This window comes from Apus apus, chromosome 20 (assembly GCF_020740795.1).
Source record: "Apus apus isolate bApuApu2 chromosome 20, bApuApu2.pri.cur, whole genome shotgun sequence".
Taxonomy (NCBI): domain Eukaryota; kingdom Metazoa; phylum Chordata; class Aves; order Apodiformes; family Apodidae; genus Apus; species Apus apus.
Genome location: NC_067301.1, coordinates 5,124,491 through 5,146,786, shown reverse-complemented (window position 1 = coordinate 5,146,786; position 22,296 = coordinate 5,124,491). Strand labels below are relative to the sequence as shown.

Genomic DNA, 22,296 nt, shown 5'->3' with positions numbered 1-22,296 from the left:
CCCTGTGTTGTCTTTCCCTGCTGGAGCCAAACCATTGCCACTCCAGTGGCAGCTGCTATGGACAAATAACTGTAAAAGGGAATCTTCTGCTGGCTCCAATCCCCAGTCCTTTACCAGAGCAAGTGACAGAATGCTGTGGGCTTTGCCCTTTGAGTCTTATTCCTGCCATCATTGCAAGTATAAAGAGAAAAGGTCTCAAGATCTGAGTCTCACAGTGAGGAAAAGGAAAACACCAGAGCGAACCAAAAAGGCAGGACGAAACTTTAGGACTGCAGGATGCCAGAACTGGCTGCTGCCTTTAGTCCTTTTCTAGGAGCTTTGAAGGCGTCTCCCCATCATCCTATCTGAACAAAACTAAAGGATTTAGTACAAAACTGGGGTTCCTTGTTCAAAGAATCTTGAGCACATCAGTTCCCCTCTCACCCTTTATAACCAGGAGGTTATACCATGCCTGTTTTTTGTTTTCCTAGCAGCAGGTTCTATCCCTGAGTCACATACTTCCACTAAAAAAAAAGACAAAAGTAAGGCTTACAGTTGTAATTCCAGTTTGGAGTCTTTCTTTGTGTAGGAAGGAAGGAGGATTTCTAAGACCTTCTCATCTCCTGAACACTCTCTTGGAAATCCAGCAGAATGCTGTACAGAAAGAGAAGCAGAGCTGGAAGAAGGGGAAGTTTTAAGAAGACAGAAGGTAGTGAGAAGGCAGCCAGAGTCAGGCCTGCTATGCTGGGATTTGGGAAGAGGCAAAAGAAAGATAAAATTAAAGTGAAGAGGCAAACGAAAGATAAAATTAAAGTGAAGAGGCAAACGAAAGATAAAATTCAAGTGAAGTCAGCCATTTCACAGAGATATTCTCTAGTACAAGCATCAAGGAGCCAGCAAGGGTCTCAGGATTGTCCTGTCTTTTCTGTTAAGAGTAATGAATTCTTCAACACAGTCTTGTCTTCTGTGTTCATCTTCTCAAACTGGTATATATGGGTTCCAGTCTCAGAATCACAGAGAATCACAGAATTACCAAGGCTGGAAAAGACCTTTAAGATCATCAAGTCCAGCCTATGACCAACACCACCACATCAACTAGACCATGGCACCAAGTGCCACATCCAGCCTTTCCTTGAACAGGGTCTCCTACTCCTAAATGTTTAAAAATCACCACAATGTGTGTTAAGGTGTGTTAAACACGGCCCATACAGAGACTCCTGCTTTTATTTCTGCAGTTTTGAAACAGCCTGCAGCAAGGGACATCCTGTTTGCTTTTCAACAGTGACCTCAACGCCTAAACCTCACAGGCCAGTACTCCTCGGTTCCCAGGCGGTGTGGAACTCACCACCCCTGCATCCCAGCTACGAACAAGCTTTTTCACACACGGCATTTGAAAAGCCACAAGTGGGTGCTGGAGAGGCTGAGCATGTCCCACTGCCGCTGAGCAGTGCTTCAGCACCCTGGACAAGAAGAGCAGCTCAGTCCTCTCCTCACCCAGCTGCTTCCTCCCCTCTCTGCTGCACCACACACACCTCTAAGTTTATGCACACACGCCAAAATAGGCAGCTTGTATCCTGCCATCAAAGAAAAAAATAATCTCCCTGAACAGCACTAAATTCTTCTGCTAGATACACAGTTTACAGGTGCTGGGTGATCATGATACATTATTGATTTAAGAGGTCTATAAACCTCAGTAGAAAGGGATTCTAATCCAAAGATGAAGATAGTTGCTTTAGGCATAAGAGTATTACACAGCTTTTCTAGTAACCACCTCTATCACCGCCACTTATAACTGTTTTTGATTCCTCTTTCTTCAGGCAAGAAGCTTTATTGCTTTTATTCTCTGCAGTAGAAATCACCTTGCAGATAATCTTACCACCGGAAGCAGCCCTAAAACTGACAAAGGCTCTAGCCAAGGGTCTGGTATCTGCATCAGTCCAGCTGGCTGCTTTAGTGGTTTGGCTGCAGGGAAGTTGTCATGACACCAAATTGCCCAGCTGTGCCTGTAAGCACGGTCAGACACAACCCTGCACCCGTTTTCAGGGGCAGGAGGTGAGAAAGTAGACAAGACGGCCTCTTCCCTCCTTTGCTGGCATGCTAAAGCAGCAGTTATGTTCCTCAGTTTTAGGAAGGGAATGTTCCTCTCATTCCCTCCTACATTATTGCATTCAAGTATGAAGGCAGCAGCAGAGCTGAAGCAGTTTTCCCCCACCTCTTTTCTGCTGATGCCCCTTTGACCGTGATTCCCTGCTAGGAGAACAGCTTAAGACCACCACAGTCCTTCTTATTTAGCTCCCAAACACAGATTTTCTGCCTCCCCCACCAACAGATGCTTTTATCTATTTCAGGCTCTTCTTGTCATTACACACAAGCAAAGAGAGAGACTGAGGGCAGGAGCCAGATCAGCTGCTGGCTGACTGGTGTTAGAGTACACCAGAGAGGCACCAAGTGCATCCTGTACAGCACAGCTACCTGATCCAGGGAAACAGCAACATGGAAAGGCTGAGAGTTTTTGGGTTAGGTATTTCTACAGTGCTCAAGGACTGTACTCACTCATATTTTTGGCCTGTAAGCCTGTGATGAAAGATCAAAAAACTATCATAAGTTCTTCTCTGTAAGGTAAACAGCAGGATAAAGCAGCAAAGATAGCCACAAACTAAATGAAAGATGAAATTTTTCACATCCTGGAGAAGCGACCTGTAGAACAGGAGGTGCAACACCATGCTCTAAATGTCTTTCACTAACTGGCAGGAAGGTGAAGGCAAGAGCTCTCAGGTAAGACAAGCAGCACGATGTGCACAATTCAGCTCCTTACAGACCTTTGGCAATTGCCTCCCTTTAAACAGCTGTTATGAGAGAACATGGGACTAGATGATACCAATTCCTATCTTTGCCCAGCCTCAGAGCACCTCCTGCACAAACTGTTCAATGCAAACAGCTCATAAATAGCAACTACTCATCTACCTCAAGTGATGTCCTTGGATATTGCCATGTTCTACCAGTTTTATTATAATAAAGGGTAAAAATAAGACAACACTAGAAACATCAAAAGGTGCTGAAAGTGCTGAAGGAGACACACAAACATTTTACTCTCAAACATGTTATGGTTACATGAATACTCCCCAAGTGCCAGAGTTCAAATAAAAATATATTCATACAAATTTAAAAAAAAAAATACAATTTATATACACCGTGGAATTAGCTTACATCATTTCATTAAAAAAAAAAACAAAACAGTGCAAAAAAACAAATGGAAAGGTAAGTTGCTACCACTGGAATGGCTCACAGTAAGTTAACAATTCAAAACTGCATAATTAACACTGCACAGGAAACCACGAGGCAGGGCAGAATGCCCCACACTACCCCCTAACTTTTGCCATCAATACTAAATCCAGTTCCTGGTTATTATTCCTTTAGTGTTGCTCTGAGTAAAAGGTTACAGGCACCTATGTTAGAAGTTTATTGGTAAATCACTAAGGAACCAGAGCCAGAGTAGAAGCAGTTAAGTGTGTTGCAAGAAAGGAACTGAGAGACTCAAGTGTGAGAACAAGACTGATTCAACACAATCCCCTGTGCAACAGTCCTCAGCAGAAGGGAAATGCTGCATTTCCAAATATCAGGTAACTTGTAATTCCCTTTCTGCAGGACACATTAACAGTGACTGCACACTGAGACTTCCTCTTAAAGCAGCTGACAGGGTCACCCACCATCCTCATTTACAACTTCTTTGCTGAAGGAGTGAAAGGGGTGTGCTTTCCAGTTGAAATGTTTGAGTAAGACAGATGCATAGGCAGAGCAGACAGTGCTGACAGCAGGCTGAAAGCAAATGGCCTTCTCATGGGGAAGCACAGCTGGTGCTCAGACAAACCTTGACAAGATTTTTCAGTCTGTCTTGTCTGGATTGCCTAACTTCAGGTCTCAGTAGCAATGACAAGACATCCTGCAGCAAAATATACTGCTGCAGCTTGTGTACAGAGATAAAACAGGACATAAGCCCAAGGCAACCAAGGAGCCCTATTCATGTGCAGGAAGAGAAGGAACCTTCCACACACAATCATTCAACACCAGTAACAGGAACAAGATTTGTCATGGAGAGACATAGGGCATTCTTGACAGGTGCTCTGACACTATGGGATTGCTAATTCCACATTAGAGTCATCTGAAATCCTATCAAAACAGAATTCCTGTGATTTGTAATTGCCCATGAGCACAAATCCTTTAAATGAAGAGTAGGTTAACAGAAGCAAATTTCAGACCTACAGCCCAGATCAGGAAGTGCAAAAGGGTTCCAGAAGTTTATTGGAGTAATAGCTCAGTGCAAGAACAGAATTCAGGGAACACAGGCATTTTAGAAATCACCTGCAGAGACTATCCAAAGAGAACAAACATCCTGACTCTACTCAGAGGGAAACAACTTGCAAGTCAAGAGCAGCAGCCAACGCCAACTCTTATGTTCTAAGGAACATGCCACACCTGTCCCAGCTATGGAATGCAGGTTGAGGGCACAAGATGGATACCAGCTGTAGGAAAACATCTTTGCTTTACTCTCTGAAGCTTGAGAGCTTGCAGACCTTACTTGAAATGGAGCTAGGATATTCAGAAGCCAGCAAAACTGTTTTAGTGGAGGAGACCAGAGCTGTTGCTCCAAGTTCCACAGTAAGAACACGAAAAGAACAAACCTATTCCTTGCTCCTTAGACAGGTCACCTCCCAAGCAGCCCTAAGTGGGGCCACAGAGTCCTGGGACACACACAGAGCTTCCTTTGCAACAACTGCCACTTCATGTAGCACAGCCCACTCTTCCCTTTGTGGAAATGGTAGAAATCCATTCTCGAGAACAAAGCTCTGCCCTTCTTGCTTAACAAAGCAGCAGATTGGGAAGAACACTGAAAAGATGCCTCCTGATGTCAATGGAGAGGAATAAAAATTAAAATCTAAGTGCTTACAAACAACCCTGTTAAAATCCAACTTTGCAGCTGAACCATGCTATGCGCTGTACAACAAGGGCAAATTCTACCCTAAAACTTGGCCTCAGGAGTCACTTTTAAGACCAGGTTTTTTCTCATCTGCTGGACAAAATTCAAGAGCCTCCCATGACTCAGCTGTGTTTACTGCAAGCACAGCCAGACAACACACCTGTCCACAAACTATCCAGACTGAAAAGACTCCTTGAACACCTGAGTTCCAGTGACTTAAAAAGCCCTACGTTTAGACCATGGACACAAATCCTCCTCCTAACCCTCACTGCAGCAGGGCTCAGCAGGCAGCAGTTTGCAGAGGAGAGCCCTGGAACAAACAGCTTCCACAAAGTCAGTCAAAGAGGCTGCTTTAACAGATTTAGTGTTTTGATACATGTGAAGAAAAGGCAGAACTTCTTCAGACTTAGGAAAATCTTCAGCATAGATAAGTTCCCAAATTCAGAAAATACAACTCCAATCTAGCCAGCTCCTTATGGCAGACAACAGGTTAACCAGAGTGCTCCAAGGCTGTGTAGAAGCTTTTCTGGGATACATTCCCCATGTTACTTGGCCCAGTCTCTTGGCTGAGAGAATGCTCTGTGCTTTATCAAGCCAATCAGCTCTGCAGCCCCCAGAGGCACAATGTTGGCTTCCCACTGAGGGTTATCTGTATGCAAAACTCGGGGGGCAGGTGCCTGCCGGAACAATACAGGTGCTAGCCAGGATGGTACCTGCTAAAGCAGTGAACTGGCTGCAACTGGCTTCTGAGTGCTGTTTTTACCCTTACAGATATTTGGCTGTTGCAGTTGCAAACACTATTCCAAGCATTTTTAGAGCAGAGTCCCACTTATCACCCTGCAGCAGATCCTGCCTGTTAGTCACCAGCACCAAGTAACCCTCCTGTATGGCAGCCTGAAGTTACACCAGGTCCTCTCATGACACAGAGGTAATTCAATCAAGCCCAGAGATGGGGCATCAGCTCTATTTGCCTCCAGAAAGCAGCACTTCACCATGCTCTGAGGACATGGTGTTCCCTGGTCTCTAACCCCAGCTGGGAAGGTGTCCCAGGCTCTCACTGTTAGATCAGTACAAGGACAAAGTGCCTACAAATGCCAAGAAATGCAGGAGTGTCAGGGTAGTGACAAAGTGGAGTGTCACAAAGTGCCTTAGAAGGGTCTCTTACAGGGAGATAATAGCAACAGCAAACAGGGAGAAGAGACCTCCCTCCTCTGAGATGCTCTGCAAGTATATTAAATATTTATAACCCTAAACAATAGCTGGAATTTAACTGCTCTGAGTTCCTGATTTACTGAGTTGCTCACAAAAGTCGGCTGCTGTCAAACATCACAGCAGGGATGCCTCCCCATGAAAGGAGAGAAATTAAGAACAAATGGAGACAGAGTGGAAAAACATGAGGAACTGGGAGCACCAACAATGAGAGGTGTATTTCCAATGAGCTAGATTTTTCTTTTAGTGCTGCTGTGGAGAATGGCTTTTCTCAAAAGCAGCTATTTCATAACTGTACATTTCAGTAACTCCTCTCAGCCTAGACAGTGACTCCCTTCTCACACAAGTAAGGCAACAGTTGCAGGAACAAGGGAGGAAGAGGAAAAGGGAGACAACATACAGGAGGACAGGGAAGAGATACCGCAGTTCTCTGCACAGGACACAGTGGAGCTAGATGATTCTTTTTTCCAACCATTAAAAAAACCCCAAAACAAACCAAAAGAGCAAAATGTACAGTGTCAGGACATCTGATAAAAGAGGATAACTGCGGCACAGGAAAAGAAAAAATCTGGATCAAGAGTGGTCAAACCAAGTGCCTGAGGCCAACCAACAGCTCTGGGCTCAGGCAGCTCCGCAAATTCTCTGGTTAGCAAGATGTTTTCCAGCTCCCCAGGCTTGATATGCATGTGAGAAGCCAAACGGCAAGTCTTGGGCCTTGTGGGGTCCAAGCAGAATGCGAGCGCGTGTGCAGGCTTGGAAGAGGGAGGGAGCCACACCAACAGGGGCAGGGTGGGCAAGGGCATCAAATGGTCTGATAGTGCTGTCTCAGTCTTGCCTGCAGAAATTCATGGGTCAGGTTGTGCCGAGTGATTATCCCAACAATCTTGAAGAGGAAGAAAAGAGGAAAAAAGATACAAGTCAGTATCACAGATGTGCCACTAAAAGACGTGCATGGTAGAGCTGTTGTTCTTTCCAACCCCCAAAAATGAGGGAACCTGCAAGCAGTTCTTGACCAATGCTGAATTAAAGCGGGTTCAGGTTCAAACCTTGTCAAAGCAAAGCCCCTCTCTCTCCCAGCACTTATCTATAGGCAGGACACTCCTTTAACTACACCCAAAGCGACAACTTAACTGTGTCTGGACACAGCAGGAGTTACCCCTGCCTAGGAAGGGAAATCCTGTCCATGTTAAACATCATCTGGATTTAACTGAATCCTTTGGAAAGTGAAAACTGCAACTGGAATTTACAAAGCTGTCTCTTATGGCTTCATTGGAGACATCTCTGGTATGGCACCACAACATGTCTGCAGGAAGTTTTGCATCAGATACATTTTAGGAAGCCCTAAAGACCAAATCAGAGAAATGGTAAAGACCAGCTAGCTGGTGGCTGCACACTGGCCGTGAGTAGCTGTCAGGTCACAAAAGTCTGCTGGGGAAAACAGTCAAACCACACGATTCAGCTGATGAAACACCTCAGTGATTTTACACATTAAGAGTTTAGAACCGGGCTGCTCTCTAGTACTGCAGGAGCATCTTGTACTAAACATGGAATGAATCAACGTCCCATTTTCAACCAACAGGCTCTGCAAAGCAGCTATTAGGAACCCCAAGAGGCAGAAAAAGCACTGTTGTCTCCTAGGGACAGACCAGCTCAGGCTTAAGGGAAACAGATTCTCGTTAAGTTTATAGGAAGTTACTGACACCTACTGACTATTCCTGAGCATTGTAGATGGCAAAGAAACAAGGACAGTGAATTAGGCACAAAGACTCCTTTCTTTTGCTTTTGCTGCTCCTTTGAGTGGGAACAGAATGCAAGTTCCCTTCCAGCAGAAAAACCTCCTGCCCAAACACAAAGGAATTTCTGCTCTTGACCTTGATTAAAGCTGCCAAAGAGGAAGCCAAATTAGTGGTCTCTGATGAGGTACGGGGTGTCTCAACAGGTACAAGAGAGTAAGAACTTACACATGCTGCCAGTCTGAGAGAGAAGGAAGACTGTATGTCCTGCCCTTGCAGGGAAAGAGGGAACCAGGCTTGAATACAAAAGATGGCAACAACCTCACAGTAACCAACAATGCCTCAGGGCCTTAGGAAGATCACATTCTGATCTCTTTAAAGCCTGTTTATTGTTAAAAGAAATTTTAACTCTCCCAAAGGTGGAAAGCATTGCAAAAAAACACACTGGCTTCCTTTGCTCAGCCAAGACAAAACTGATATAAGGACTCACCTCTCCAACTGCGTTCACAACTGGCAAATGTCTGAGTCCCATTGTCCTAAACAGGTTGAAGACTTGTGACACATGAGTGTTCGGAGAGACAGCAAAGGGTGATGGGTTCATGTACGGGGTGACATCCTAAGGAAGAAAAATAATTATACTATTTACAAGAGGCATTTTCATTATCTCTAGGTATCACTAATAAGCAATTCTTCCAGCTCCTCCAGTGCACTGATCCCTGGACAGGATATAGGACCATGGCCATCTTCTGTTTCTTCACAAATATTAAATTATTTCAGGAACATGAATTTGTCACTGTTTGTTTGTAACCCATGATCTTATGAGCCCAATACTGCAGAAAGTCTCTAAACAGGGCAGGTCCATGAAAATAAGAATGTACATTAAAAAAGCACTTTGGCCTACACAGCAACCTTCCTATCATAAAGCCAGTGACAGGCCTGCCCCTGGCTAAGCTGCCAGCACAGAATCCCAAACAGGTTTCAGCAGTTTCCTGTGCAAGCTCACTCGGGCAGGAGCCTAAGCTAGAAGGAAGTTAAACTAGACAGGCAACATCTCAAGCTGAAACTAAAGTACCTGTGTGTGATGTTACCTCACAGCCAGTATCAGGATTGACTTGCACATGCAGACAAGGCTGACTGAATGCATGAGAAGCACGGAATGTTGGTCACTGCACTCAAAGGTGGACTTAAACACACTCTCAGCTTTTTCTGAAGGCTTGGGACAGTCCTAACCTTAAATCAGGAAACACTGTCACAATGCAGTGCATCTCTTACCACTATCATGCGAGGGTTCAGCAATGTGAGGTCCAGGTCATGGATATCTGGGTAGCGGGGATAATCCTCCGACATCTCTGCGTGGGACAGGCGAGGCTGACTCGCACTCTGCAATCACAACAAATCCCACTGAACTGATGTCTCACCAGCCTCACACACACAACTTCTGCAGAGGGACTCCTGGCAGCTCATTTCAGAATGCAGTTCAAGTCCAAACATATCTAGGCGGTTAGCTGAGAGAGCAAGGGATCTGCTCTCCAACCCCTGCCAGATCTACACTCCACGCTGGAGGGCAGCAACAAACCAGCCTTGCAGAAGATGAGCAGCAGTCAGAACACACAGCATTCCCTGCTGGCTGCTCTATTTAGTATCTGCCCTCCAGTCTCCAGTTCTGACAGGATGGAACCTTTATGCAACAAATGGGTCTGGTAGCTTATTTTTGAGACAGTAGCTGTCCTTTTTTCCTGGGGCTATTTAAATAGAAATTAAATTATTTTGCCAGGAAGTTGTGGCTGCCCCATCCCTGGAAGTGTTTAAGGACAGGCTGGACCGGACATTGAGCAATCTCATCCAATGGAAGGGGTCCCTGGCTGGACTAAATTATCTTTATGGTCCCTTCCAACACAAACCATCCCATGATTCTAGGATTTTCTTTATTCTAGAGCTATAACGAAGAATTCACATTATCCATCTGCAGCTTTTAAAACACAGATGCATTCATTAAAGTGTAAAAATAGGTAAATTCTTTTTGGCAGACCATAAATATTGTGCCCAACCTTCTCAGCTAAGAGGGCTGGGATATCTGATACAATTCCTGATGAGGAAGACTCACCGACTGGCTCTCGGAGTAACAAACACCCCTGACAAGGAGGGTAACGAGCTGTGAGCGCAAGATCAAGCCATGGAAAGTCAAAGGTCTGAAGCGTTCCTCCATGGTCCACTCTTCACTGGGAGACTGGTCAGGGTACAGGTTGGGGTAGGGAGTGTATCTGTGACAGATTTAATGTGCTGTAAGTTGCATGAACTTAAGGAGAGACACAAACCCCAACCTCCAAAACAACGTCAGCTATTTCAGCTCTTTACAACCTTCTCCTGAACATTTCAGGGAATCTTGCTAGAGACAGACAAGTCTTTTCTGCACCAAATAAAATAGCAGGGAGGGGTCAAGCGCCATTACCATGGGTAGAGTATGACAACAGCAGCAGTATGGACACAGTCACCTAACCCTCAATTTCAAACCACCAGCAATAACTTGGGCATATTTCAGTGCCAAATTATTCAGATTCTAATAAAAGTTAAAGCACCTGGCAAAACCTCAGGGTCAGGACTCCACCTGTAAGAGTCACAATCAGTCTCTTAGATTCTGATTCACTAGACAGGGCTTCTGCTTGGAAGCAACTGCAATACGAGCCTGGTGACTCAGCCTGGTTACCAGAAAGGCAGCATCAGTGTCATGGCACCAAGTCATTAGCTCATGTCTTGGGAGAAGCGAGCTTTGCAGAGCCCTCAGCTTTTTGCAGACAAGAGAGCATTGATTTCTACAAACAAAATACTTCCCCAGGTATTTTAACCCCTCCAGGAAGTATTTCTGGATAGGTGTTTGAAGGAAATTTAAGGTAACAGGTTGGACACCATCAGACTGTTAGCCTAGGACTTGGCCACAGACATGAGCCCCAGCACGGCTGATGATTCACTGCTCCTACATGGATGGTGGCACTGTGTCTTCTGACATACGGAATGACAAGAGACTATACCAAGAATCACAACACCTCCCAACATATGGAAACACCCTGTTCCCATACATTTGTGCCTACCAGGGTCTCACCTTCTCTCCAGCATCTGTTGCAGCAGATCCTCCTTTTCTGGTGGCTCCTCTGTCGCTATGTGCTCATCACACATGTTGCGCAATTCACTCGAAGGGTAGGACTTCATGGACTGGCTGCGCTTGCGCTGCTCTCCAGCTCGTGTGAGGATGCTGGATTTCTGGATACAATACACAATTTTTCAAACAAGCAGGTCAGCAGTTATCCGAGAGTGACCAAGAACTGTTTTTTCATAGCTTTGTGTCACCAGATCAGGTGTTCCTCAGTCAGTGCTGCTGCAGTACTTTTAAGAACAGCAAACAGGACTGTCCTCTCCTTGGAGAGAGAACCCGGACTTGAGAAATTCATGCAGCCTCTTCTCCTAGAGCCTAAGTATGCCACAAGCATGTTCATTATTCATTCTGACCTTACATTTATGTTTTTTAAGAGACTAAACCATCTGCCCCACTACTCCTTCTACAAAGGAGAGAAGCATTTAGGCACCTACTGATCTCTGTGGTAGTTTCAGTACTTTGGTGCCAAACTTTTTCCATGTCTATCCTCAACAAGTTACTTAATCCTCTCAACTTTTGCCTCTAGGAACACAGCCTACTCTTCTGCCTTTACCATGACCTGGAGAATGGAATGAAATTGGGTCCTTGAAAATTCTGTACTTGACAGTAGGTGATTATCTCTGACATGAATAGCCTAGATAACAGAAGAAAGGGTCTTCCACTCGCAAAACAAAGCTCTTTACCCTTCAATTTACAAAATAACCTCCTACCTTGAACTTGATGTTGTTACTTATGAGTTGATTTCCCTTCATGAACTCCCTCTCATTGCCCCTGTTCTCAGTCACCACAGGGAAGGCATGATGGACAGTAGTGCGCAGGATGCTAACGAGGGACTGGATCCTGGTGTGCGGGTAAACGTACGTCAGGTTGGGCTCCATGATGTCACTGGCTCGAAGCCTGAGGAAAAAGAAATCCAAGATTGCTGGATGGATTATGTCAGCAACAGAAGGCTAGTGACGGACCAACAAGGAAACAAACCAGTCCCAAAACAAGATCCTGAAGGAGACTGCTGCAGTTTAACTCTGCCAGCTCCTCGTAGCTGTGTGCTCATCCTCACTGGGTTACTAGCCATGCTGACACAATTGGGTTTTTTAATATTTTTTTTAACATAACATTGTATCAATGATGCACTATAGGCAAGGAAAAAGGCTCTAATTGGTAACATATAAAGTGTTTAAACACTATCAGGAAAAGACACATGGAGGGAAGATTAAATGCTGCTAGAAGCAGAGTCCAGTGGAATATTTTCATCGAGTTCTTGCTGAACCTCACAAATCTGCTCCTCAGCTCCATCCACCCCTCCTTAGAATGGGCTCCAGCCACTTATTCCCAACACAGGCTTGATGCACAACTCTCAATTCCTCTTACAGCAGTCCTCCTCACAACTGCTCCTCTCAGAGTACCCAGGTTTGTTGGAAATCAAGCAACATTCCCCTGCATACAGCATTCCTTTCTGAGCCAGAACCCTACCACAAACTGTAACCCACAGCCCTGCCAAGAGAAGCAGCCTTACTTATCCATTTCCACCTCTGTTTCCCACTCCAGGAGAGGCACTCCCCGCAAGTTCACATGGATGTCATAGATGCCTTTGTTGAAAAAGTCTCCTGTCCACTTGGCTACCTGAAGAAAAATTGGAATGTCTACTGAGTTGTTGCTCCAAATACAAGACTTCTTGGCTTATCAAAGCCCTGGAAGGAACAGAGATCCACGTTCAAGCAGTTTGCAAGAAGCCAGAGCTAAAACCCTGCACTCACCATGAGGGTAATCATTATTGGGAGTCCATAGGTGATCTCGTTGGTCGATTCAATCAGGATGACAGTCAGGCTAATTGTCATGCGCACCACTCCTCCCAGGAATGCTGCTGCCCCAATCAGTGCAAAGGTTCCTGAGTAGATGTGATCCAGGCCGATGTAGCTGGGACAAAACACAGAGATTCAGATAACCTGACTGAGAGCTGCAGCACCTCTCTCCCACACATACACACACTCAATGCACCTTTTGAGGAGGTTGGCAACCAGGCGTCCGAAGGCAGCCCCACAAAGCAGTGATGGCACAAAAAGACCACTGGGCACAGAGATCCCATATGTCCAGCAGGAGAGTAAGAAATAGAGAAGGAAGAACAAGGACAGTGTGACTGGGCTGAAAGTACCTGCAACACAAGAAGAATCATGACTAAAGAGGCACAGGAGTGTTGGACAAAGACAGTAGTCTCGCACCATCCACCCCCTCAGCTCACAGCAGGCTCATCTCACAACTTCTTACTGTCCCAGTTCAAACACATACAAATACAATGAATAAGTGAAAAGAGAGGAAAAACAGGCCTTTCTTCTCATGGAGAAGGCTTTCACCTATTGTATTAGCAATTCCCCAGAGCTATGAAGGCTTGAGGATGCTCTTTACCTTGTGGTTCTTATGACAAGGCTGGTTCAAGCAAGCTCTGAAGCCTAAGCATGGGATGGGGCACTGTCTCCCAGCTACTACTCACCATCTTGGTGGAAGAGCTGCAAAATAGCTGATTCCTGAGGGTTGAAGAAGAGTGTGGCCATGTCATTGTAGGTTTCATTCGGGCAGAAAAAAGTTTTGATGCTTGAATTCACATCCTCTGACATACCCTGATGCAGGACATAAAAGATACACACAGTTGAAATCCAGCCTTTGTGCAAAATGGGAGCAATCCTTCTGTTCAGGGCCATCAGCCCATGTTTTGGGAAGTTCAGACCAAACATCAGTAGCAGAGATGAGGCCTGCAACATCAGTGGGCTCCTTGCTTCACAGCTTGAGCTGCTTTGCCAAAGTACAAAAGCACAAAAGGCAGCTTACATCATTCCCCCAAGCTCCTGCAACTGTCTGTGGGCTTTCACTGAAGTTCTGTTCTGCACTGCATGCTGCCAAAACCTCATTATGTGTCTGTGCTTCTCTTGAGGGCAAACAAAATGATGGGGACATATGATCTTCACATAAGATCCCTCACCTGCAGGCTCAGCGTGTCATTGCCACTACGACTGGTGGAAGACATCTGCCGGCATTCCCCCAGAACCATGGAAGCTACAAAGACCACAAGGGTGGTAGTCAATGACACCAGCAGGCTCTCCAACACTCTGCAGATACAGAAAAGCAATAGAAACACACACTGAAGCCACACTCAGCCTTGTAACCCAGTTCCAGCTCTGCACACAGCTTTGATAAGGTTGCAAGAACAAGCAGTCACCATAGCTTAACATCAGAAGCAGGAGACCTGGCAAGTCAAGCTGAATTATTACTTGGTTGCCAGGGATTGCATCAACTGCCCCGTTTAATTGCCTGTCCCAAAAAGGAGCTATTTCTGCCCATAGAACACATAACAGTCACATATAAAAAGCCACGGGGAAGGTTAGTGACGAGGTTGTTCACATGGAAACAATGTCCTGAAATCCTTTCAGGGTAAAAGTCTAGACAGGACTGGACAGGTTGATGCATAGTCTCTCATATCTCTTTTCTAACTGCTAAAATACAATTTGTTGGTTTTTTTAAAACCTGGGCTTCTTATTCGGGAATTGTCTAGAGTAAACAAACAGCCATTTTCCAGAATTACATGACAACTCCCTCTCTAAACAGGACAGATATTAGCTCAGTTGTAGATTTAGTTAACCAAGATAATTCAGAAATAGTGGGATCAGCTATTCCTTCCACATCTTTTTGGACAAGACACACAAAAACACTGCATGGAGACAAAGCTCTGGTTTGTTCAGCTATAGCCTTTATTATAAAGAGGTCCCTTCAATAGCCCTTGTGAGGGAGGTTGCAGCTCTCTGTGCCACCAGAGTAATGACAAAAATGTACAGGGACTGCCACATCTGTTTTCTGGTGTTTAAAGTCCTACAGAGGCCTCGTTTTGTGTTTTTAACAATAGGTCTGTGATTTCCTCCAGTACCACTCTAGACTGCTGCTTTTGCTTTGGGACAGTGAACGTAGATCAGAAACATCTGCAAAAACTAAAGGGAGCACAAATACCTGACCAGCTTTGGCTTGGGGTGCACGTTCCGCATCCTGTACTTTGCAAGCCTCTTGTTCAGGCAGTTGAAGGTGGCTCCAAGAAGGCCTCCTACAATCCCCATCAGAATGAAGAAGCCCAAATCCACTGCTGTCCAGAGGTGGCATTTCTTATCAGACTCGGAGCACTATGTGCAGAAAAGGGTAAAAATAAGCATTACAGTAGCTGCTGCAATTTCCTACTAATGCTTCTGTCCCCATAGGACACTTTGAGGAGCTCTGATCACAGGGGAACAATTCTGTCTTAGGCTATCAAGGCATTGCAGCTAAATAGCAACTGCCCATCGTGGAAATACAGGCACGGATTGAAAAACAAACAAACAAAACCAAACCAGAAACACACACTGAACTGACCAAAGACTGGAAATAACAGCACTAAATCTTACCTTAAACTCCCCAAAGTTCAGCAGCCCAGGGAGCTGGAAAGACCCCCAACTTCCAAACTGGATCCCAGAGCGGAAAAAATTCAGGGTGAAGGTGGCTGCCATGGAACAGAAGAGCTGAGGAAGTGAAAAAAAAGGAAGAACTAAACACTCCCCAAAATTAAGACTGGCACAGACAGCTCTTCCTTGAGACTTCTGCCTGGGAAAAGGAACCTCAGAGCCTTCCCAACCTTTAAGAAAACAGTCCTACTAAGGTTTAACACCCTTTCCCTAGACAGTGGGGCTGAAATGGACTACTACAAACTACTTGGTTTCTCACAGAAGTTAAGAAATTTCACCCAGCAATCTTTGCAGCAAAAGCTGATACTGATTTCCAGTTGTAAACCAATTACATGGCACTAACACAGCTCGTTTAGAATTGGAATTGAGGTCTTCATTGGTTTGAGAGAGTTCCTACCTTGGCAAATCCTCTGGCTCCTTTAATCCCCATTGAGAAAGAGTAGACTAACTGAATCTCATTGACAGGATATTTGGCATAAAAAAAATGCAAAAGGCATAATGAAATCCAATACATTTTAAAAATACTGTCAACTTTATGAAAGGAGGCACTAGAAGCAGAGAAATCAGCAACCTGAAGGCGCAAGGAATTGCTGCAATTCAGCTCTCCAAGGCAGAGAAAAGCAGACAGAAATCCATCACCTGGCCTTTCTCCCAGGTACACTAAATCTGCTGCCTAGAGTTGTCCTATAGTTCCACATGGTACCAGCCTTATCTCTGCTCTTGACCTGTAGTGATTCTGGAGCACTAATTGAAGCAGCCACCTCTCTTCTTCCAGGACAGCTCAGCAGGAGACAGGATAATCTGAATGTCCTCATAGACAAGCCCTCCCAAAGGTTCAGCTCAAGGAAGTGACACAGAAAGAGTCATTACTCACCACTTTCCACGTAAGTCCCTGGTTCCAGAAGGAGGAACCTTCTTCCAAGCTGAAAAGAGTGCCTCCAATTGGAGCCCCAAAGGCAGCAGCAACCCCTGCAGCAGCTCCAGCAGATACAAAATCCCTTTTATCCCTGAAATGAAGAGAAAAATTATTTCAATTTAATGAAGTAGAGCTCTGGAGGTGCTTAGGTTCTGCAAAGTAAGAGCATTCCCATTTATGGATATATCCCAGGGATACAGGAGGGACAGCTGGGAGAAGTGTTTGGCCATGGCAGGCAAAACCACTTATTCAGTAAGTCATTGCAGCATCAAGCTCTTTCTCTAGGGCACCAATACAGAGCAAAACTCTGGCAGTGCACAACTGCTCATTGTATGAGAAACCTTCCCAAACCGTGGGGCTCCAGCACCACTTGAAAGAATTACAGGAGGGAAAAGGGTAAAATTTTCTTAACATTCGTGTGGAGCACCCTTCTCTAGTATATCTCGGTCATAAGGGGTTAGTACCTGAGCTTGTTCCCCACAATTAAGCCATTTAACCACTCAGATTAAAGGTTTTAAATAGGTAGAGAGTACAATAGAACAACAGTGAACGTGGAAACCAGAGCAGAATGGAAGAGTCAAGTCCTGGTGGTGTTGCTGCAGAACTGCAGGACACCAGAGAGAAAGTGAATAACAAATTGACTGATTCATCCCAGCCTTCTCCCCAGGAAGTCTGCTCACTCATCCTCCTCTCCCCTCCTCCACACCCTGGATACAGTACCTGTCACTGCGGAAATAGGGAAAGTTAAATTGGATCTTCCTCAAAGAGATGCTCTGGAACTAAAACAAAGTGAGGATTTAGAAACATAGTGAGATAGAAACTGACTCCTAACAGTACTTTAACAAAGCAGTGGTGTGACCAGGCCAGTGACCCAGGCCAGCACTAACCTGTGGCAAACCTGCACCCACAACAGCACCACTGTGAATCATTGGACCTTCCTTCCCAACAAAAAGACCTGGAAAAATAGGATTAATGAGGCAAAACACTCTTCTCACTCTCTCCCTTGCTGACAATGCCAGGAGAGATGACCTCACCTCACCCATGCCATGGCACAGTCCCCTGTGCCAAGACTGCAGCTCCTCCCTCTCCCCTCACAGTGAAGGACAGTGCTGACTCCTACCCCCTCAGTCCCCCAAATGTTTGTGAAGACTTCCCAGACATGGCATTCCAAGTGGGAAGAACCAAAGACAGCTGTTATAAGGACTATGAACTCTCCAGGTTACTGTGCCCCACTGCCTGGAACATAATCTCCTTCAGGCTGCTCCAGACAATTGGTCTTGGGGAATTCTCTTCTCAGGTCTCCCTCTTGGACCGAGCCAAAAAAGCCACTCCTGACTAGCCCATCCAGCAAAGTTCCTGTTCCCCCAAAAGTTCTGATCCTTCTGTCCATCTACTCTACATATGCATTCAAGGCTCATGACTCTGCCCCAGCCCATCAAAATAATTTTACTGGAAAGGCACAAGAAGCCCTTTGTGCCCTATGTACAGCAGGGGCTGCATTTTTCCCTCTTGAGTGATTCCTTATCCCAACATGATTAAGCCACCACAGCCCTTCTTACCCCCTGCCACACTGAAGAGCACTCCCATGGCTTTGCACACCACCGTCCGGAGACGCACGACTCCTGGAACCTTCACCCCGTTGAGGTAGCACTTAATTTCAGGAATTCCTGACCCAGCTGCTACAGGCTGCAGAAAATAAACACTGATGTTGTGCTGAAATTGATTCCAAAGGCGACCAACAATATCACATCAGAGTGAACGGTAAGGGACCAAGAGACTCTACTTAGCTAAATCAATTAGCACTGTGAAGCTAGTTTGGTATCTTGGGCAGAAAGTGCTTCTGACAAGATGCAAAATTCATAGCCAGGACCTGTGTGAGAGCAAAGGGAGGCTCTGTAAGGAGAAGCAGTGGACCTAAGTCTTACTTGGATCAGGACCAGAAGACTGGCAAGAAAAACGAAGGTCAGGTTGAACCCCAGCAGCTCCAGCAAGGACAAGGCAAGACAGCCCTTCTCAGTGCACTCTTCCACCGCTGCAGGGACAGTCAAGGAAAACAACAACGTTGCCCCCACCAACACACAATCATTCCATATGATCCGAGGGTCACACCAGCATCAACAGCCAAGCCTGGACAGATGATACCTCCTATCAAGAAGCCAGGCTTCCTTTTCAGAGCTCAAGACTAAGTGACAAAGAAGGGAAACCACTCACTCTTTCATGGACTAGCCTTTGCCTACATACACGATATTGGAACTATTTCTTGGTTTCAAGAGCTGAATTACATGGGCATTGATTAATCTTGATTAATCATCCATTTGATTAATCATCAACAACAGGACTGATGGCAGAAGTCTTGAGTGTCAGCTGTTCTGAGCCAAACACAGCAACAGAAAGAAAAAGGCCACCTGAGCCTAACAGGAACCCATTCACTAGGTAAAGGATACAGCTTTGTACCACCTGGAACTTGAGCTGGGTGAGGAGCCGTACAAAGAAATCCACAAAGAGACCCACCTATGAAAGAGACAGATCTGCCATCAGAAATGACCACATACAAGTAACAACAAAGACCACCCCTAACTAAGTCCTACCAGGAGTATGCACACATGGGAGAACAGAGGATGAAGAAAGCAAAAGAAGTGTTGTTCAGAGTAAAGTAACTTCATAAGCTCAGATTTGCTGCCTCCCTCCTTCTCACTGGGACAAAACTATCCTAGAAATTCCTGAAGAGATGCATTTCAGAGGACTAAGCTGGTAGCATTTTTAACACCCACAGCACACAGCAGGGTACAGAAGACAGCCAGTGTTTAACTGAGGGGTACAGTCAGCAAAGCTGATTTTCAAACGCTCTAGAAAGCACATGCAGAGAAGTCAGTTGTGCCAAACATAACATACAGTTCAGCTGTAAATTTGCATCCTTTTTTTATTAAGTGCTCACTTTGGACAAGTTTTACTATATGCAGAATTAAAGGATTTACCAGAATACTTTGCAAAGAAAGCACAGCAAGACCTGACAGAAAAAGGCTTCCTGAAAAATAATCTAGCAACATGCTATAATTCCTATAAAACAACTTCAGCTACTAAGCCTTCTGCTTCATGAAGGAGAGTATTTCCTCCTCTTTACTCCTCAGCCATTGACTTCTAAATTATTCCTGCTTAGTCTCCTGAATTTTCCTCATTCCCTAAACAGCATGAATCTTACCAATCCTGTGCAGACTCCAATAGCAAAAACCATCACCCACTTCACTGCTTCGTACCTCTGGGCTTTCTGTTTAGGAAGAGAAAAAAAACATATAAAATAATTTTTTTTTTTTTTTAAAAGGCAAATAAAAAAGGATCAAAGAAAAGCTGGTTTGGGCTCCACAACTCAATTACAGCTAGAGTGATAATTCAACAGAAGACAGTGACACCAGCAAACTGGAAACAGGGAACTGGAAGTGCTGAACTCCCTCACTTTACACCTGAAGCTCAGAACAGATGCTGGGAGTTACAATCTCCACACATATTTCTATTCTTTTTGTAGAGAAACCAAAAGAGCACAGAGAATTTCTTTCATGAGGAAAAAAAAAAACCCACAAAACTTCCCACAACAGATCATATTTGGAATCATAAGAGTGGTTTGGGTTGGAAGGGACCTTTAGGGATCATCTAGTCCAACCCTTCTGCCAGGGGCAGCAGCATCTTTCACTAGATCAAGTTGCTCAAAGCCCCATCCAACCTGACTCAGTACTTCCAATGACAGGGCACCCACAGCTTCTCTAGGAAATTTTCTCTAGACAATTTCCATGGGTTTAGCTCTCAAGCTAATGAAAAAGAATGAGCAAGGTCCCACCTTGTTGTCCATGCTCTCCAAAACTTCCAAGTATGGGTCATTGATACAGCGATCATAATCCAAGCTCTGAAAAACGTCAAGAAGTCAATTTAAGAGAATCAGCTGGAACAGGCTGTGCACAAAACTGTGGATGGAAGAGCTTGTTAAAGATGACAGAAATCATTACTGCCCCCACAGTAGGTCTTGCAAACAATAGGAGAAAAAAACTCCTGGAAACAACCTTATTTCCAGCAGAGCCAAACCCTGAGAAGCAGAAATGAAAGAAGTGACCAATTTCACTGCCCAAGCTGAGAGACACAGAGAACCAAACAGGAACACAACTCATTAATACAACTTTAATTTAAAGAGACCACATTGTGCACATTTAGACTTTACTTCATTAAGCACCTCCAATTTGATAGTGCAGGAAATAACACTAGACCTTTTACTTAACCTCTCACTACAACAGGAACACTAAATAAGAATTCTCTATGAACAGCATCAATTCTTAAGCCTACCACAGTAGGAAGTTAAAAGCAACACAGAGTTGCCCAGTCATACTCAAAGTACCACTAAGCTTCTATCTCCATCAACATCACCTCTTCAAGCCAAGCAGTAACATGCTGAACTGGTGACATCCATGCTGACAGCAACTGCTTTAAATAGGTCAGGGCCCCCATGCAGAAATGCAAAAAGCAAAAATCTCCTGTAAGAACCAGGATCTGATAGATGGGAAGATCTGCTGTGAGCCAGCATGACACCCGAGACAGCAGTAAGGCAAAAGTAACAGTAGCTGCAGATTTCTACAGGGAGAGAAAGCAAGACCACTACAGCCTGTAAATCTCACATTAAAAAAAATGGAACAATACAGCAGACTGACAATGAATTTTCTCAGCAAGAGGCTGACTTAAGCAGCGGATGTTCAAGCTCTACTCACAGGGCTTTAACCCAGAAACGTATAATGATTAGGAGCAGTTTTCTGTAAGTGCAGCAATTCTTAGTATTTCTGCTGGTGGCAATGCAATCTAACTAGTGATGCATTTTGGGTACCCACCCCGTTACAAACTCAGAGACAAAACTTGCCTAAAGTTCCTTTCACTTTAGTTTCACAAGCTGCTATCTGTTAATCTCCCACCTCATAGTCTTTGCGTGGAAGGATCTCATCCTCCTCTTCATGAGTTTCTCCTAGGATTGTCTGCAAAACAAATGTGGAAAACGAAAATCACAAGCTGAATGAATACGTGTACCAGTGCTCATCAACACTGGTAGCAAAGCCAAAATCAGGCAAGGCCTGTGCCACTATTGCCTATCAAGTCAGAGTAAGGATTACCAGACCACCACCCTGGGGTAACTACATAGGGTCTTACCTTAAGCTGGCCCCTCAGCAAGAACACACTACGTGACTTCTACTCAAGCATGGCAGAGCACTAAACCCACACCCCAACTGCCTTCACAGCAGCAGGTTACAGGGAAGCCGCAGGCAGGAAACTCACACAGGCAGCACTGCCCGACATGGGGCAGCTGGAGAGAGCCCCTGCCAGAACCACTCCCCTCTAGGGCTGCTGAGCCCGAGAGCAGAAGCCGCGCACGCCGAGGGACAGGCCAGAGGGGCTGGCAGAGCAGGCCCAGCCACAGCGAAGGGGCAGCGGGGCAAGGCCGAGGCGCGGGCGGCTGAGGTAAAAGAGCGGGAACAACCTGAGGTGCCGGGCCCTGAGGCGCCGGGCCACGCGCGGGCTGAGGCACCCGCGCCAGGGTTCCCGGGCCCCGAGACGGCGCCACCAGGGGCAAAGGTCCCGGGCCCTGAGCTGCCGGCTGGAGCCACGGGCACCCGGGGCGGAGGCACCGGTCCCAGCGCCGCAGCAACGCTCATCGTCCCCACAGCCTCCCGCCCTCAGGCGCTCCCCGGGGCCCGCGCGGCGGCAGGGCCGGGCCCAGCCCCGCTGTCCCGGCCGTACCAGCTCCTCGGGGGTGCGGCTCTCCCGCTCGCCGCAGCCGCGCGGGCAGCAGCAGCAGCAGCCGCAGCCCCCGGCCCCGCAACCCGCCATCTTCCGCCGCC

The 22,296-nt window shown here is 45.8% G+C and overlaps 1 protein-coding gene across 2 annotated transcripts; it reads right to left on the bottom strand.

The window, feature by feature from the left end:
• Nucleotides 1–3,041: 3,041 nt before the first annotated feature.
• CLCN6 (chloride voltage-gated channel 6) lies at nt 3,042–22,285 on the bottom strand. 2 transcript variants are annotated; one of them, XM_051637279.1, is made up of 23 exons: nt 22,196–22,285; nt 21,376–21,435; nt 20,262–20,327; nt 19,632–19,697; nt 18,877–18,943; nt 18,358–18,464; nt 17,992–18,118; nt 17,320–17,387; nt 17,153–17,211; nt 16,391–16,523; nt 15,460–15,573; nt 15,035–15,201; nt 14,016–14,142; nt 13,530–13,656; nt 13,040–13,193; nt 12,799–12,958; nt 12,558–12,664; nt 11,755–11,941; nt 10,994–11,151; nt 10,001–10,157; nt 9,169–9,276; nt 8,387–8,512; nt 3,042–7,046 (listed from the first exon to the last, which is right to left on the bottom strand). In XM_051637279.1, the coding sequence occupies exons 1-23, from the start codon at nt 22,283–22,285 to the stop codon at nt 6,966–6,968; spliced, it is 2,616 nt and encodes an 871-aa protein (XP_051493239.1). In that variant the 3' UTR covers nt 3,042–6,965. The 2 variants fall into 2 exon arrangements, with proteins under 2 accessions (XP_051493239.1, XP_051493240.1); XM_051637280.1 differs by lacking the exon at nt 22,196–22,285 and adding an exon at nt 21,608–21,725.
• Nucleotides 22,286–22,296: the final 11 nt, after the last annotated feature.

What these genes read in the sequence shown, in the direction of transcription:
- CLCN6 (XM_051637279.1), bottom strand. Translation starts at nt 22,285, where the DNA reads ATGGCGGGTTGCGGGGCCGGGGGCTGCGGCTGCTGCTGCTGCTGCCCG. An exon ending in TTCCACGCAAAGACTATGAG is followed by an intron (nt 20,328 to 21,375) that starts GTGGGAGATTAA and finishes GACGTTTTTCAG; the next exon opens with AGCTTGGATTATGATCGCTG. An exon ending in GCAGCTCTTCCACCAAGATG is followed by an intron (nt 13,194 to 13,529) that starts GTGAGTAGTAGC and finishes CTTGTGTTGCAG; the next exon opens with GTACTTTCAGCCCAGTCACA.